The following is a 17500-nucleotide window of genomic DNA, read 5'->3' on the forward strand; positions in this document are numbered from 1 at the left end:
AATTATATAGCCTTCGCAAATATCAAACAAACGAACCGGAAATACAGGAATTCCTTGGGGGTCTGGGATTAATAAGTTTTTTGGTACATTCAGTAATCTTTGCAGTAGTTTGTGTGTATAGGATGGGGTACATGTTTTTGCTATTTCAAGTTAGAGATTTAAGCCATGTTTTCTGACAGTTAAAGTTTACATGATAGCTTGTGTAACAGAAACTATAGCACAGGACAACCCACCATAAGATATTAAAAGCCTCTAGAATATTATAGTTCCAAATACCAGTCAATAAAATAACTAATACAGTAAAACAGTTAGCAAGTGCAGCCATTCCCATTACATTACAGGAGTGGGCTGAGCTTTGTGGCGTGTCTTGCCTCTGATCATGAGATAGGTTTTGGATGCTGCACAAAACCCTAATTGCCACTGGAAAAGATGGCACTTATCTCTGACAGATGTGCTTCTGTTGTAAACTTTACCACGTAGACTTTAGCCTTATATAAGTTGTTTAAATTTCTTGCAACTTACTCACAAGATATATTATTTGCTCAGTGATCACAGTTGTATTCATGCTAGATGGCCATTAAACACTCATTTGTATTGTGGCAGCATGGACAGGTTGGTTAGTTAGTTACTTGTTGATAAACTTCTTAGTTCAACATCAATGTGTATATACCATACCACAATGCAGCTAATGCAAAATGTGAAGGCAATTTCTAAACTGCCTCAAATGTCAAACTGCAGTTTCCTGAACAAAAGCAATATAAAACCATCTTTGCTTAATTTTCATGCTAATTACAGTATGGACTTGTTAGAGACTAAGTCCCTAACTCTGAGACACAAAATTTAATAAACAATTTAAATTACTGTGACTGGAGAAGGGTTGATAGGTGGCTCTGTCCCGACAAACATTGTCCTACCCCCCCCCCCCCCTCCCCTCTTGTTGTTGTCGTGGGGGACATTGTAGTGGATCAATTACTAATCATTCTTGTCTCACCTGATTATCCCCTTCCTCGACTTTCAAAATAATTTTTAAAAATTTTGTTGCTATTAGTACTGATAACACTAATAATTGTCATTAATGATAGTAACAGCATCATTATTAATAGCATTAGAAAAAACATCCTGAAAAGTCAAGGAAAAGGGAAACCAGCTGAGGTCATGTAGGTCTACTAATTGACTCCTTGCTGGCTTTGCTCTTGGAGCCATCTATTTGTTAATATTTTTCACATCTTCCCAACAGCATTAGAATAAATGAGCCATTTTGAGATTTGTTGGCCTGTGCTGGAGCACTATAGATATGAAAGCCATGGTGATTGCAGTACTTATTATCATAGGTGGATGGGGTCTTGGTTTCAAGAAATACAAATGAAACATTTGTTGTCATATATGGAAAATTTACTAAATTGTGAGATAGGCATTTTTAAAAATGCCCGAGTATTCTTATGCTACTCAGATAGTAACTCATATGCAATTGCTGGGAGGCACCACCCCTAATAATCCTTGTGGAATTATATTATGGTAATTATTCAGAGTAAAACTACTTGGGAAATGTGTGAGAAGTTATTTTGGGTGAAGGAGAAAAAAAAAAACAATTTATACATTATATAATTTTTTTCTTTCTAATGCACATCAGAAAAAGGATAATACTTGCTTCTATTAAAATTGAATGAAGTTGTTAAATTGTTTTGTGTTATTTTTTTTTTTTTTTTTTTTTTTTACCAATTTAGTCTTAGTTTATGGGTAATTATTATAGCCCATGAATCTACACTTACTTGTGGTATATTTTATATCAATTGATCAGTTCCTTTCTTAAAATATTTAATGAATAGATACATTTAATCTTCACGGAAAACTGAGTCAGTTTGAAATTCAACTATGAAATTAGCATCACAAATATTTTCCTGTATTAATTTAATTTCATTGTTAGAAGTAACATTTTCCACATTTTGAAGTTTTGTAGACTTCAGTTATTTATGTTCTGTATTTTATTGATTGCAGGAGAAGCTCGTCGCTCATTAGCACTGCAGTACAGAATAAGCCATTGTTTGATAACACGCATTATTCCTGAAGTCTGTAATGCAGTACATTTGGTTTTAAAGGATAATTATCTGCAGTTACCAAAAAACCCCAGATGAATGGCAACTAGTGGCTAGTGATTTCAGCAGTAACTGGAACTTTCCAATGTGCATAGGAGCCATAGATGGAAAACGCTTTCTTGTACAATCACAAAACACAGGACCAGAATATTGTGAATATAAAGGTTATCATGGCATAATAATGGTAGCACTAGTTGATGCTAACTACAAGTTCTTGTATGTAGCTGCAGAAGCACAAGGGCAAGCAAATGCTGCTGGTTTCTGGGACCATTGCAGGTTGAAAGAATATTTGGACAAAAATATGCTTCAATTTCCACCAGCTGCTACATTACCATCTGTGAAGGAGAAGGTTCCTTATGTGATCCTAGGTGATGATGCTTTTCCCTTGGAGGATTACCTAATGAAACCTTACCCTGGCCAAAACTTATCAGTGGACAAGAAAGTATTTAACTACAGATTATCTTGTGCTCGTAGAGTATCAGAAAATGCCTTTGGAATTCTTGCTGGCAAATTCCGAGTATTTCAGCGACCTATTCAGGCGACACCAGCAAATGCACAAAGCACAATATTTGCAGCAGTTGTGCTACATAATTTTTTAAGAATACATTCCAGAGTACCTGTGCAACAAGAATTGATGGAAAGGGAAAACATTGACAGTGGTGTTTCACTTCCTCATAAAAAGGTTCCAGGAATTGAAAAGCTTGAAGACATCCCAAGAAAACTTTCCAGTAATGCAGAGGCAGTACGGGATAGTTTCAAAACCTACTTTAATGGAGAAGGTAGAATTTCATGGCAGGATGATGTGGCTCTGTTGGACTGAAGTAATATATGCCTTAATTTGTTAAGAATATTACACGTTTAAATTTGTTTTTTCACAAATATATATATTCATATATTATTATGTAAGTGTAATTTCGTGCTTCTATATAAAATACATATACATATATATATATATACTATAAAGTCTATATGAAGGAAATGTTTTGGTTATGCCATACTTTATATTTTTTTTTTTTGAATCTTTTATTAAGTAGCATTATTTTAGTATTTTCATAGTCAATAAACTTGTGCTTAATAATGTTTGGTGTTCTATTCCCTAACATGCAGTATGTAACAGAACAGTTAAAATGAAGGCTGGGACTCAAACCTCTGGATTACTATGAGGAATTGTAATGCATAGGTAATAACCCTACATACATAATTAAAAAGTAAATCAGGCTATAGATCTTCTAGAATGATTAGGAAATGAGGAAACATTTCAGTTTACTAATTGTCTGCCTGGTGGCTGAGCAATTGTAGGGATATCTGCAACAACAACAAAAAAAATGCAGTGGGCAGTACATGTACTGTATTCATCATAAATATTGCACTGTTAACCCTTTGCCGATAGGTGGCATGTACGTACATGCCATGGCATGACTGGAATATCTGCCAGGGGCATGTACATACATGTGCCATGGTGTATGTATGGACATGCCATGAGTTTTTTTTTTTTTTTTTTTTTTTTTTTTTTTTTTTTTTTTGGTTACAATCACAGCAAAATAATATTTTTCTACCACTGAAAATGAGATTAAGTTATTTTTAACACTTTCTCATTTTTATGATTAAAAAAAAATAATAATAATAATAATCATAAATAAAATAAATAAATAAATAAATAAATAAATAAATAAAAATAAACAACAATAACAACAACATACCTACGATTTCAACTCCATGCCACACACTGCTTATTTTATTCAGACTATAGAGCGAATAATGATTAACAACAAAAATATCCTTCAGTCTTGATTTATCAGGAAATATGGCAAATAGAGACTCTAGAAAATAATGATAACTGAAAATACAACATATGCTCGTAGTATTACGAAGAAACAGCAAGGGATGCTGGTATTTGGCATGAGCAGTCTCGCATGCTAGGGTGACGATACAAGCCCCCGGCAGCAGGGCCCGGGTCACTATGAATGCTACCTGTCGGGAAAGGGTTAATAATAACCACCATGAATGGTACAACACACTTCTACATTGATACCATGGTAGAAAAACTCACAATGTAAAAACTAGATTTATTAAAAATGAGACTACAGTTTCAATCTTCAGGTCTCCAGACCTGAAGATGGAATCCAGGTGGATTTGGAAACCAGTCTCATTTTCAATAAATCTAGTTTTTGCATTGTTGATTTTCTACCAGTAACCACCATATTAATAAGAATTAGAAAAAAAAATTCTAACACTGCTGAGCTATCTGCATAAAACACACACAAACAGAACATGACTAAAAACTACTGGCTGCTACTCATGAGTTGGCTAGATACAGATGACACAAAATAGGGTATCTGTGACTGAATGCTATTGTACAGTAGTTATCTGTTGGCTATGGTCTAACATTTGGTAACTGTGTCCATGTAAATCCACATTTAAGCTTTGAAAAGAAATGTGCTGTAATATATTACAAATTGTTATAAACTCCAAAATTAATAACCAACATTAATAGGAATTAAATACTCTGAAAATCCTACAGCCACAGGAAAATTCACTATGGAAAAATATGCAATGTGCATGCTTGAAAGTTGCATTTGCTGTAGTTTGCTATATAAATGAATATTAGTGAAATGTTTTATATGAAAAATTATTTTCACTTCATTGCTTTTTTCATGAAAAGTTTTTGTCACTAAACTATTTGACTGACCAGAAACCAAAGATTTTGTACTTTGTTTATGAGCCCATTGCTAAAGATGAGGTTCCATAAGCCTTATGTGACTTTGGGACTAGAATCAAATCAGGAACTTAGCCAAGTCTAGCTGCACTATCTGGGGAACGAGATATTGGGGTTTAGTGGTTATAGGTGGCTCAGAAACCTGCACTTTTGAGAGAATGAATGGACTTCTGATAGGTCCTAAGGTGAATGCAACATTGCCTCTTGCATATAAATAAAAGGATGGGCTTGGATGATTGGATCTAATCAATCAACATCAAATCATATCAAAATATTCTAGATCTTACTGAACAACCTACAAAATGAATCTCCTGCAACTTAGGAGTAATAATAAACAATAGTTTCTTTCAACTGTTTATGTGCAACATTGGATCATGTACACAGAAGCTCTTCCATGCTTAATTCACACATATAAACAATGGCTTTCTACACATCCATCTTGTGTCCTGACTATTTCATTTATACACAAGACTTCATTCATCAAAGCCAGTATAAATATATATAAAATGCAGAATATGCTTCTGGAACATGAAGAATACATCCATACAATTATTCATGACGTAAAAAAAATGCAAATCATTATGATAATAAAGTTTGTGACAAGTCTAATCAAGCTGAACATTTAAATTAATGAGATCTGCCATATGTTAATATTTTAATAAAGTTATTGTTAGTTCCTGAGTGTTAAAGTATGACAAAGATTCTAGCAATCATTCTACATCCTCAAATGGCACTATCTATTCATTCTTGTGCATTTTCATGAAAACATATGATATCTCACTTAAGTAGTTTTCCAAATTGTTCATTAGAAGACACTGATAACTATACATGTAGGCTAATCTGTGGCAGACTTGAAATTATACAAATCTATTAAGCTTCAAAAGTAAAGGGGCATATTGTTGTTTTTTTACATATCAAAAGGTATCTCCAGCTTTGATTAATGACCTAATGATAAACTATCCTTAAAAGCAGCATCATGCTATAAAAATAAAGTTTATATATATTTTTCATTATCATTAAAAAAAAGGCACAGTAAACATGTGCAACATGTTTTGCTGATCTTTGTCCCCTATAAATTTGGAATGAATATGAGCACTTATGAAATACCAATGTTGAATTTTTTTTTAGGGAGGCAAATTATTTTAAATCAAACTATTCATGTCTGTAGTCCTTGTTGGGAAGAAGATATATCAAACATCTTTAATACTTAGTATCTCCTATTTCAATATGGAATTCAGCAAAGTGGTAAACATTCTGACATGCAATACAAAAGACTGAAAACCAGTTGCAACAGTCATACACATTGCAGAGAGTACATGGCAGTCCCAAACATTAGTTTACTTCTTAGCTGGCATAGCACACACTTCTTCACACTCCAAGTCTGTTACGTTCACGCTATCTTTCTTTTCTCCTTCAACAGCGGTTTCCCCTGCTTCTAAGCCAAGGGCCTTAAAAGAGAAATTAATAAGATAAAAATTCATTGTAAAAAGTATAAAACAGTAAATGAGTTGTATAATTTGCAGGCAATTACTTTTTTAATACCTCATCATTAATTTAAAACATGAGAGAGGGGGGAGGTGGAGAGGACAGTGAGGGGGGGAGGGGAGGGGAGGGAAGGGGGGGGGAGAGAGAGAGACACAGACAGAGAGAGAGAGACACAGACACAGAGAGAGAGAGAGAAGGAGAGAGAGAGAGAGAGAGAGAGAGTGAGAGGAGAGAGAGAGAGAGAGAGGAGAGGAGAGAGAGAGAGGAGAGAGAGAGAGGAGAGAGAGAGAGAGACGAGAGAGAGAGGAGAAGAGAGAGAGAGAGAGAGAAGAGAGAGAGAGACGAGAGAGAGAGAGAGAGAGAGAGAGAGAGAGAGAGAGAGAGAGAGAGAGACAGAGAGAGAGAGAGAGAGAGACAGAGAGAGAGAGAGAGAGAGAGAGAGAGAGAGAGAGACGACAGAGAGAGAGAGAGAGAGAGAAAAGGAGACGAGAGACAGAGAGAGAGAGAGAGAGAGAGAGGAGAAGAGAAGAGAGAGAGAGAGAGGAGAGGAGAGAGAGAGAGAGAGAAGAGAGAGAGAGAGAGAGAGAGAGAGAATGGACAGAAAACAAACAAATATGCACTATTCCAATATTTATTTGAAATAGATATAATTAACAAAAATGATTAAAGAATTATTTATAAGGCTGACTACGTACTGGTAGTGGGCTGGTTGCCAGTTGTTTAGCACTAACACAAGTATGTGTACACATTACAAACAAGCAAGGGTATGAATGCCACAAAAATCAATAAGCAGACCTAAGAAATTTAGTGAATGATCTAAAATCCTTGTTTGTGGAGCTCAGGCCTTTGGGATTATAAATGGATTCATTTTGTGAATCGTTAATCTTCCTTGCATCTGTCTACGTAGAAAACTTATTTTGAGGCAGACCACACTACACAGCAGCACCCTATCTATCAAGAACATGGACTAAATGGTTCCTGGGATCAACTGAAGAACCCGCAAAAGTAGTGTTGGGAGTTCACAGACACATACCCAAGAGAAAAAAGATCAAGAGACCATAGATCAGTCTATAGCTCATAGAAACACAAAGAGAAACAGAGTAGTAAACACTGGATAAATATAAATGTTGTAGAGATAAGAAAATGCCAACTATGAAAGAGTGGCAGAGGAAGAAAATGCAAATCAAAATAGAAAACCAAAGCAAAGGAGAAAAAATAGGGAAAGGAGATAAAGAAAAGAAAAGAAAAGAAAAAAGAAGAAAAATTGATACTTAATATCCTGAACCTGATTTTTTTTTTTACTCACTTTTAAAATTGCTGCATTCTCTGCATGGTCAGCTGGATTTTCTTGTTTAAACTCATACAATACTTTCTCGCCTTTAGGTGACACCACAAGCAATCCTCCAGTCTGCATTTTGTCACCCTTCATATCTCCTGATATCCCCAATTGTTTGGCCTATGGAGAGGGAAATTTGTTTATCATAAATCATATGTTCAGTACTAATCCCTTTATACATAAAAGTCGGGTCTGGTATTCTGAAAACACAAACATCCACAAACAAACTAGGGTATCTTAAAGAGGACATTTGTAGTATTATGGTTTTATGTCAAGATAAAGTTTATGTAGGCAATGGTTTAATTTAAAATGTCCCTTTCTTCAAAGTAATGTGTAATTAGTACCTTCTACTTTACCATGATGTAAAATAAGATCAAGCAAGTAAATGAAAACTATAAAGCTGCATGTGAGCTTCCAAATTTAGCTGATATATATTACACTTTCATTTTTGATACTTGTCAGGGATATACATTTGTGACTAAGATGTACAAATCCTTGTAAATTCATTCTAGCTTTTTGGATCTACATATTCATAGCAACATATTTTAGTATCTGAAGTTTAAAAGAAATCAGAATCTTTTAACTTTGTATTTCCATAAAATAAAATGGGATGGATTAACTAAAATACAAGATTTATCTTTATGGTATGGACACACTAAGCTAGGGCATATTATAGATGAATATTCTTGTAGAGCACAAAAAGATGTAGTTATCTCTTCAAGAAATAATATGCAGGCAGGAATGGTAATGCCTAAGGCCATTCTGTCCTCCTGAGTTTTAGCTCTATCATGCTGTCCATACTGAGGTAAAGACAACATTTTCAAGGGGTGTTTGGGGGCAGGAATCCTTATCAACTCTCCCCTTGCACCCAGTCACAGTTTGTGACTTGGAATTGGGGACTCTCAGTCTCTGGCGAGTGTGTCCATACTGTAAAGAATTGCCTAATATAATCTTTAAATTAGATAATTAGACTGAAAAAAGTAAAATGTAAATCACCTTTCGTACTGTATCCCTGGCTACTTTGGCTACTAGAGCTGGAATCAGGGCAAGAACACTGAGGTTTCGGAAATTAAGGGCTTTGTAGTTTTTCTTATCTGTGTCGATATATAATTCTGGAAAAGAAAAAATATGTATTTGAAGACTTGTATCAGGACCAACTTACAATATATACAGATATGAATACTGAGAGAGAGAGAGAGAGAGAGAGAGAGAGAGAGAGAGAGAGAGAGAGAGAGAGAGAGAGAGAGAGAGAGAGAGAGAAAAAAGAAAAGAAAAAAAGGGAGGGAGAGAAAAAGAGAGAAAGCGAAAAATACTAACCTCCATCAAAGAACTTCCCCTCGATGAACTCCTCAACCCCTAATTCCTCCAGGCCAATGCCGATGAGCCTCACACCAGCCTGGGCGAGCTGTGGGGCCAAGAGACTAAGCTCTTTGGCTCCCACACGGCAGAACATTCATCCAAACCGCCGCATGAAGAAGAGGACACAGCCTCCTTCCGCCCAGAAGCTGCTCATCTTCACATCCTGCAGGTTAAAGTCAGTATTCAAATTGCGGTTCAACCTGATTTAAATAACTATTTAAAATAGGGGTTACATGAAAATATGCTTCCTGTTTGGCAAAGGCCAGGGATAAAAGCTTAGAATGGTTCATTATTTAATGACAAAATGCCTGGGAAGTTGACAAGTTCTACCTTCTTGTCAGATTATACATGGAAGAGGTTTGTTAGTCTTTGCGAAAACACAAAGCCTTCCTGCTATAAGAAAAAACGGGACCTTGATTATTGTATGCACCGGTAAATACAAGTAAATATGCAAGTTCATATACACATTACTTATACATACATACATATACACACATTCACTGGCATAAGGAATTTGCTACATGATGATGCAGACAGAAAGCAAAATTCATAAAAAGAAAATTAGCAAATACCTGTACAATAAAAAAAATCGTGACAAACAAACGTTAAAAGGCTTATTAAAACTACTTTCAAGAAATGTCATTTATAGCGAAATAACCTCTCCCTTCAAAGTTATACATCGAAACTACTTGTAATCATTAAATACAAAGAGAAAACTGTATAAGCAATTAAATCAACCGAACGTCAAAGCCGTGAGTCACTTGCTAAATAATAAAGTACATGACAAAGCCTTCTTGACACCTTTAAAAAATAAGACATACCTCCTTAGAATCAGCTTTCTTGACAATATTATCAGCAATTTTGTCGAGTTGAGACATTATTTCGGATTATAACTAAAAAATTCTTCACGAGAGACAAACGCAGTCCTTTCGCTCCGATCCCTGACGAGTGACTGATCTGCTCTTCAATAAATCCCAATTTCCTGTTCTACTCTCTGGTCATTTGTTCTCTCTTGCTTTGTGTTATTTCTTTCTTTTTTCGTAATGATGCTTATTTTTTCATGTTAAGAATTCGGGAATCATTTTGAAAAGGTCTTGACATGCTCTTCAAATAACTGAACGTCCCTGTTAAACTCTTATCTAGTTTTATTAGCTTTTGCTGTTAGCTTTTACGATGATTTCTATTGTTCAGAAGTTTGTAATTAAAATTGAATCTTAGTTTTATTTGAAAAGAATGTTCTTCCTTGCGCTAGGTGAACTTCTTTTGACATTTTCCTTTACTTTCATGAAAAAAGATATAACTGTGACTTGCAAAATTCCGTTCCGTTGTGTTGGGGTTTGTATAACAGGTGGAGGTGTGGTTTCAGCGTGATGATTAACTATTCAGCAGTTTCGAAGGAAAGGAATGCGTGTACTTCACTAACGATCTATGGTTTACACAAACCACTCTGCCGTTTTTCAACTATTTCGTAAAATGCATATATTAAAATGAGTATTATGTATTCTTTAACATCTAGTATCAGGAGAGAAGATAAGATAATGGCTTTAACAGAAATGGTATCACGTAAACACGAAATTCCTTACCTTTGGAGGGTTTAACAAATATCATAGTCATTGCCAATTACAGCACCAAACTATCAAATTACAAAACAATGAATAATGCCGAAAACTCTTAATTTCAGAATCAGGACACATTAGAGGATCAGTTGCACGAATAACATGGGCTTTATTTTTTCCCGATACTTGATTTGTATGTATGTTACATATTGTGCGTGTATACGAATTAACTTATGTACTATGTTCACACACACACACACACGCGCGCGCGCACGCGCGCACACACACACACACACACACACACACACACACACACACACACACACACACACACCACACACACACACACACACACACACACACACACACACACACACACACACACACTAACGCACATACACTCACCAACACACACACACACACACACACACACACACACACACACACACACACACACACACACACACACACAGGAGTGAGTCGGGCCGCGTGTTTGAGATGTAAATTCACTATCCTAACACACGGACCTACGTACACGGAAATAATTACATGTGTCCGCTTTTTTTCTCTCTCTCTTTTTTGGTCCTGTACTTCTTGCGCCGGTGTGTTTGTCTGGCCACTGGCGGAGCTTTGGGCTTAGGAGCCCTTAGCTTAATCCAAACAATTCAAGGGTCCCTTTAAATCATTTTAGAGAACTAATCTGAGATCAGTTTGAGAAAACCTCTCTCTAATTTGAGATATTTTCCCCTAATTTTAGACCATTTTTTCCATCGGCATCACAAGCGACCTTTGTAATTGAAAATTACTTCATTTGGTGGTTTTAGTTCTCAACAGCTCATGACCAAAACTTACAAACGGAAATACCTGAAAAGCTGAAGTTAGAACAGTTCAGCAAAGTTTACATGGTAACACAATACATGCAAAGCAGACTCAAAGCCAGACAAAGCAGGATATCAAAGCAAAGAGCATGGGATATGAGGTACGACGTGGAATGTAGTCTGCTGCTGCGTGTGCTGCTTATATTACGGTTGTAGGAGACAAAGATTATTCACAAATTCCAGATTTATCTGCAAAATTCTAACCAAGTGTGTTCAATCAAGTATTCTTTTATCGACTATATTAATGAATTGTACATTCTTGAAAACTGATATCACTTTTAGGCGAGGCATGCCTGAAATTGATATCAACAAACCAGAATGTGTATATATATCTATAACTGTAACACCTGGTATAGGTGCTCTTTCTTTAATTTCCACTGTGGATAGTAGCCAGTCTTTGGAGCTGTCAATACGATTTTTTAAAAGTTAAGTTATTTTAAGTTATTAAGTTATTTTAAGTTATATAATGTACATATTTATATTGGCAAGACCTGGAGTACGACAGAAGCTAAAGATTTTAAAAGAAAGTTGTTGTTTTTTATATTTGATATTTTATTGATTTATTTACGTATTCAAAATTTACTTTCTCTGGTAAATGTAATAAACAGTACGAAGTTGGCGATTTATGTAATTTCTGACTAATTTTAAAATTTATTTCAAGGGCATTTTTACACATTCAGAGTCCAGAACAAAATACTACTAAGATAAAGTTGGTATTTGTAAAGAAATAAGTGTTTTTCTATAATACTGTTTGTTAACCGGCAGTTGTTAATACTAAATCCAGTTTTCTTTCGTCAACATTTTAATTTGATTTTGCATTAATTCTGAGTAATTACTAGCTCTGGTTCAGTGGTTATCATCATCATCAAGGGGCTAACGCCGACGGGGGCGCATGGCCGCATCCACCCTTCGCTTCCAGCCACGAGGATTCCTCGAGGCGAGACTCCAGGCAGGCCCACGGCCCATCTCTAATTCCTCGCGACAGGTCTCGTCGAGGTTCAGTGGTTAAACGTTTGTATATTCGAACTGTCTTTACAACTGGACCGTTTCATTAGTCAAAAAATGATCAAACTGAAGAAAACGAGTGACCAATTTGTTAAAATTCCGACCCAAAGTGTATGCATTTTTATGGACATAAATAAACAAATAAACGCATATGTAGACCTATATATGTTGGTGAACAACTAAACCGATAGGCATGCGTTTTTTTTTTTTTTTTTTTTTTTTTTTTTTTTTTTTTTTTGTTGTTGTGTGTGTGTGTGTGTGTGTGTGTGTGTGTGTGTGTGTGTGTGTGTGTGTGTGTGTGTGTGTGTGTGTGTGTGTGTGTGTGTGTGAGAATGAATATTCATTGGGTCGGGTAGTTTTGATAAACCGGCCAGTTATCTGGCATTTTGATACCACAATCAAATCACAGAGTACCGAGACATTAGTTTCATACCCCATTTACAATAAGGGTGTTACAATACACATATGCACATACAATATGCAGTGTGTGTGTGTGTGTGTGTATATATATATATATATATATATATATATATATATATATATATATATATATATATATATATATATATATATATAACACACACACACACAAAACACAACACACACACACACACACACACACACATATATATATATATATATATATATATATATATATATATATATATATATATATATATATATATGTATATATTATGCCCTATAGATGTATGCACAAACATACACACACACATCTATATGTGTGTTCCTTCTTTCTCTTTCTCTTTATATATATTATACATATATAAATATATCTGTGTGTGTGTGTGCGCGCGCGCGCACATGTAAAGTAAATAGACCTGATATCATTATATATCATATTGATTAAAAGAAGCTTAAGTGTCGGAACAGTGGTAATAATAATATATATCAGGCGATTTCAGATTTAAAGATAATTATAGGTTTCTGGAAGGGGAAAGGGGATTGTTGGGACTGTAGCAACTACCGTGGCATTACACTGCTCAGCATATCGGGCAAAGTTTTCGCCCACATTCTTCTGAAACGGATCCGCGACCACCTACTAAGGTATCAGAGACCGGAGCAGTCTGGATTCACTCCTGGCAAGTCCACAACAGACCGAATACTAACACTTCGAGTAATTGTGGAACGCCGTCGTGAGTTTGGTCGTGGGTTGCTTGCAGCCTATATCGACCTCAATCGTGCATCGTGAATCGCTATGGGAGATCCTGAGATTCAGGGGAATTCCGACGCAGATTATTGGCCTAATTGCAAGCCTTTAGACCGGCACTGAAACTGCTGTAAAGTGTGGTAGGGGTCTCTCAAACTTCTTCCCTGTTAATTCAGGGGTGAGGTAAGGCTGTGTCCTTGCACCAACACTTTTCAACACCTGTATGGACTGGATAATGGGCAGAGCTACTAGCCAAAGTCAGTGTGGAGCAACACTGGGCAGTATCAAGGTCTCAGACCTTGACTTTGCCGATGATGTTGTTATCCTATCTGAGTCCCTGGAGCCACTGGTGGTGGATCTTGATGCATTTGGCAATGAGGCAAAGCCCTTAGGCCTAGAGGTCTCCTGGACCAAGACCAAGATTCAGGACTTTGGAGGCCTGTTATGGGAACCTGTTCAGTCAATCCATGCTTGCGGCGAGGACGCTGAAGTCATAGACCAAGAAGTCAATAGACGGATTGGTCTGGCAACAGGAGCCATGAACTCGATCAACAAGAGCACTTGGAGATATCGGTACCTATGCAGAAGGACCGAGCTACGTGTCTTCAAGTCCTTGATACTGCCAGTTTTGCTCTATGGAAGTGAAACCTGGATGCTATCTGGTGCCTTGGAGTCTCGTCTTGATGCCTTTTGTATCAAGTCTCTTCGCTGGATCATGGGGTACAGTTGGCAGGACCACATGTCCAACCGACGGCTACTCCTTGAGACTGGCATGGGACCTGTTACTTGCATAATCCGGGATCGTCACCTCAGTCTATATGGGCACCTAGCTCGTTTCCCTGTAGATGACCCTGCCCATCAGGTTGTCTCTTTGCAAGACATCCCTGGGTGGAAGAGGCCTGTGGGACGACCCAGGAGGTCATGGCTTGGGCAGTTCGACGATACCTGTCGCAAGGAATTAGAGATAGGCCGAGGGCCTGCTTGGAGACTCGCCTTGAGGGACCCTCGTGGTTGAAAGTGAAGGCGGCCATGCGCCCCCGTCGGCGTTAGCCCCCTGATGATGATGATAGGTTGCATTTCCTAACCCAATATGAGTAATCCATCAATGAGTTTACCGTGACACGGTTGGAAACCACAACTCTAAGCACAATCTAATAATGGTACCTATTCGGCCTTCCCAAAGGTTCTAAACTTATACCATCAGCCCTTCTAATGGTGCTTCAGCCATTCCAATATTGCTCCTTCATCCCTACCACGTGCGCCCTTTCAGCCCTTCCACAGGTACCTCTTCCGCCCTTACAAATGTGCATCTTCAGCCCTTCCAATATTATTCCCTTAATCAAGTGTGCCCTTTAAGCCCTCCCGAGTGTCTCCTTTTTAGCCTTTCTGAAAGCGCCCCCTGGCCCTTCCAATGCTTCTCCTTTGGACCTTATGGTGGTATTATGCTCCTTCGGCGTTTTCCCCTCCTTTGATGTTCTTGACTTAGTGATTAATCCAGCGATGAATTACATCCATAAAGTATACAGAACAGTGAATACAGAGAATTTCTAAGATGACTAATGAGAGTAAGGAATTGCCTGAAGGTAAGCTGAAATGTATTTCCGCCTAATATATTCCAGTGGCATAATCTTTTAGGAGTGCAGCGGAAAAGGCTGTAAACGACATAATAAATTCTGTTTCACACGATGAACAGCAAGGGACATTGTGGCACATATAGCTCAAATGATGGAACATAGGAAAGTGAACGCCTTTAGAGAAGGTAGGAATATAGATGACTTCATTACAACCATATGAGAAATATCCTTAAAAAAGGAAGGCGGGAAGGGACTGTCTAAAAAGCATAAATTGGTTTTGAAAGCAAGATTAAACAAGCGACATAATGATTTTGTTAATTCAAATAATGCCTCATTTCCTTCATTTGCAAAAGTGTTCATGAAAAAAGGATAGTAGGCTCTCTGCATTAGATTTATGCTCTTACTTTTGTATCAGATTGACAACTACTCTTGATGACTGCTAGATTATTTGCATGTTAAGACAATAACGTGACTATAAACCCCATAGGTTTATATTCATTTGCTCGCTAAAACCATAACGTGAATATAAATCCCATAAGACCAATTTGCTGTGTCAAGTCAGCTACAAAAAGCATTGTCTTTAGTCCAGAAATCCTGATATCTAGAAACATGCTACACCTAATTCCTAGATTTTCTCATACCAGAATTTCGCCCTTTGATAATGTTGATCATTTAGTAATATTATCACTCTTCCATACAAATACATGGTAGAAAATCTTTTATCTCTCAATCGAAAAATATGTCTTATCAGCTCTCTTGAAGATTAGAAAGTTCATGGATTACGGAAAGGTTCAAGAAAGTAGAGATGGCAGTACCAGAGCATTACTTTTACATTAAATAGAGATAAGGTGTGTAAGGTCTCATATGGTCAAATTCGAGGGGCAGTAGGCCTTAGCATCTAGACTACCCATAGGATATTCGCATGCTATGCAATATGCAACACTTTGGAGGCTACGCCCAGTTTGCAAGTACCGCTGTCATATAGATTTTTTTTCTCTCTGTTGTTCAGAATCGTTTACATTTGTTCAAATGAATTGCTCACAAAATATTGCTTGATGAGTATTTGAAGGTGAGCCATATAAAACGATCTTTTAAGCATAAAGGATTACTATGTGATTGATTTTCTACTAAAAGTTCAGTCAATTTAAACAAATGTTGATACACATTTCTCTGTTTTTTCCATTTAAGGGCATGTAAGTTGTTCTTTAACTAAGTTTTTAAAAATCAAATAAAATAATATTTTGTAAGTATCTACCTCTTACCCTTTCTGAATAATTTGTAAACATAGTCACTATGTATATATATATATATATATATATATATATATATATATATATATATATATATATATATACACACACACACACACACAACACACACACACACACACACACACACACACAACACACACACACCCCACACACATTTTATATATATATATATATATATATATATATATATATATATATATATATATATATATATATATATACATATATACACATGTATATAATATATTGTTACGCCGACCGCCTCGTCTCTCTGCCACCAACACAAGGCAGGCTAGGCAGACGGCGTGCTATCCACAGGGTCGTCAACTCTGAACAGCTCCAAGAGGCACCGAGCACCACAGCGTCCCAGAACACCAGGAGGGAAAACGCCACGTGGCGAGGCAGGGCACGAAATAAACACAAAATGACAGTCTTTCCTTTATTTAAACAAGCTATTTAGCCGTACACTTTTCTATAGGCACAATACAGGGGGAAACCAGCATGTCACACTGCACGATACAGCTTATAACAGGGCAACACCAAGTTTATCAGGTCACAAAGGCACACACGAGGTCTTCACAGGAGCAGCACCCAACTGCGTCTTCCTTGGCTTGTTCCTCCGCTCCTCCGATCACAGCCAGTTGCGTCATGTTTGCCCAGGTCCCTTCATGTTAACACATGCCCAGGTCATCCTTTTCATGTTAACACATGTTTCGCACAGAGACAAAAACCCACTGGCGTAGCAATATTATATATATATTATATATATGATATATATATATATATATATAATATATATTATATATATATATATATATAATCATATATATATATATTATATATATAATATATATATATATATATATATATATATATATATATATATATATATATATATATATAAACCAGACTGTTAACAACTGTCCCAAGCAGCTGAAGCAAAATGTAAAATGTTCTTGACTCTATTCCCCACTATTTCTTTCCTATTTACCTCAAAATCTATTATCATCTTTTCTCGCTTCCTTCCTGTGTCTTTTTCTCTCTGTCTTTGTATTGCTG

At 36.6% G+C, this 17500-nt stretch overlaps 2 protein-coding genes across 2 annotated transcripts in view; one reads left to right on the plus strand and one right to left on the minus strand.

Annotated features, from left to right (window-relative positions):
- LOC119583706 (protein ALP1-like) overlaps window positions 1-3168 on the plus strand; it is a 6905-nt gene extending 3737 nt beyond the window's left edge. Inside the window, exon 2 of the mRNA XM_037932351.1 lies at window positions 1996-3168. Within this exon, the coding sequence (XP_037788279.1) occupies window positions 2179-2913 (735 nt within the window). The 5' untranslated portion in view covers window positions 1996-2178 and the 3' untranslated portion in view covers window positions 2914-3168. The remainder of the gene's footprint in view (window positions 1-1995) is intronic.
- Window positions 3169-5150: 1982 nt separating this feature from the next.
- Window positions 5151-10463, minus strand: LOC119583720 (prostamide/prostaglandin F synthase-like). Its single transcript, XM_037932375.1, has 5 exons — window positions 9811-10463; window positions 8948-9152; window positions 8627-8742; window positions 7601-7750; window positions 5151-6257 (listed from the first exon to the last, which is right to left on the minus strand). Exons 2-5 carry the CDS (start codon window positions 9081-9083, stop codon window positions 6147-6149), a joined length of 513 nt encoding a protein of 170 aa, XP_037788303.1. The 5' UTR covers window positions 9084-9152; window positions 9811-10463; the 3' UTR covers window positions 5151-6146.
- Window positions 10464-17500: the final 7037 nt, after the last annotated feature.

The sequence above is a fragment of the Penaeus monodon genome, chromosome 2, assembly GCF_015228065.2.
Source record: "Penaeus monodon isolate SGIC_2016 chromosome 2, NSTDA_Pmon_1, whole genome shotgun sequence".
Lineage (NCBI taxonomy): Eukaryota > Metazoa > Arthropoda > Malacostraca > Decapoda > Penaeidae > Penaeus > Penaeus monodon.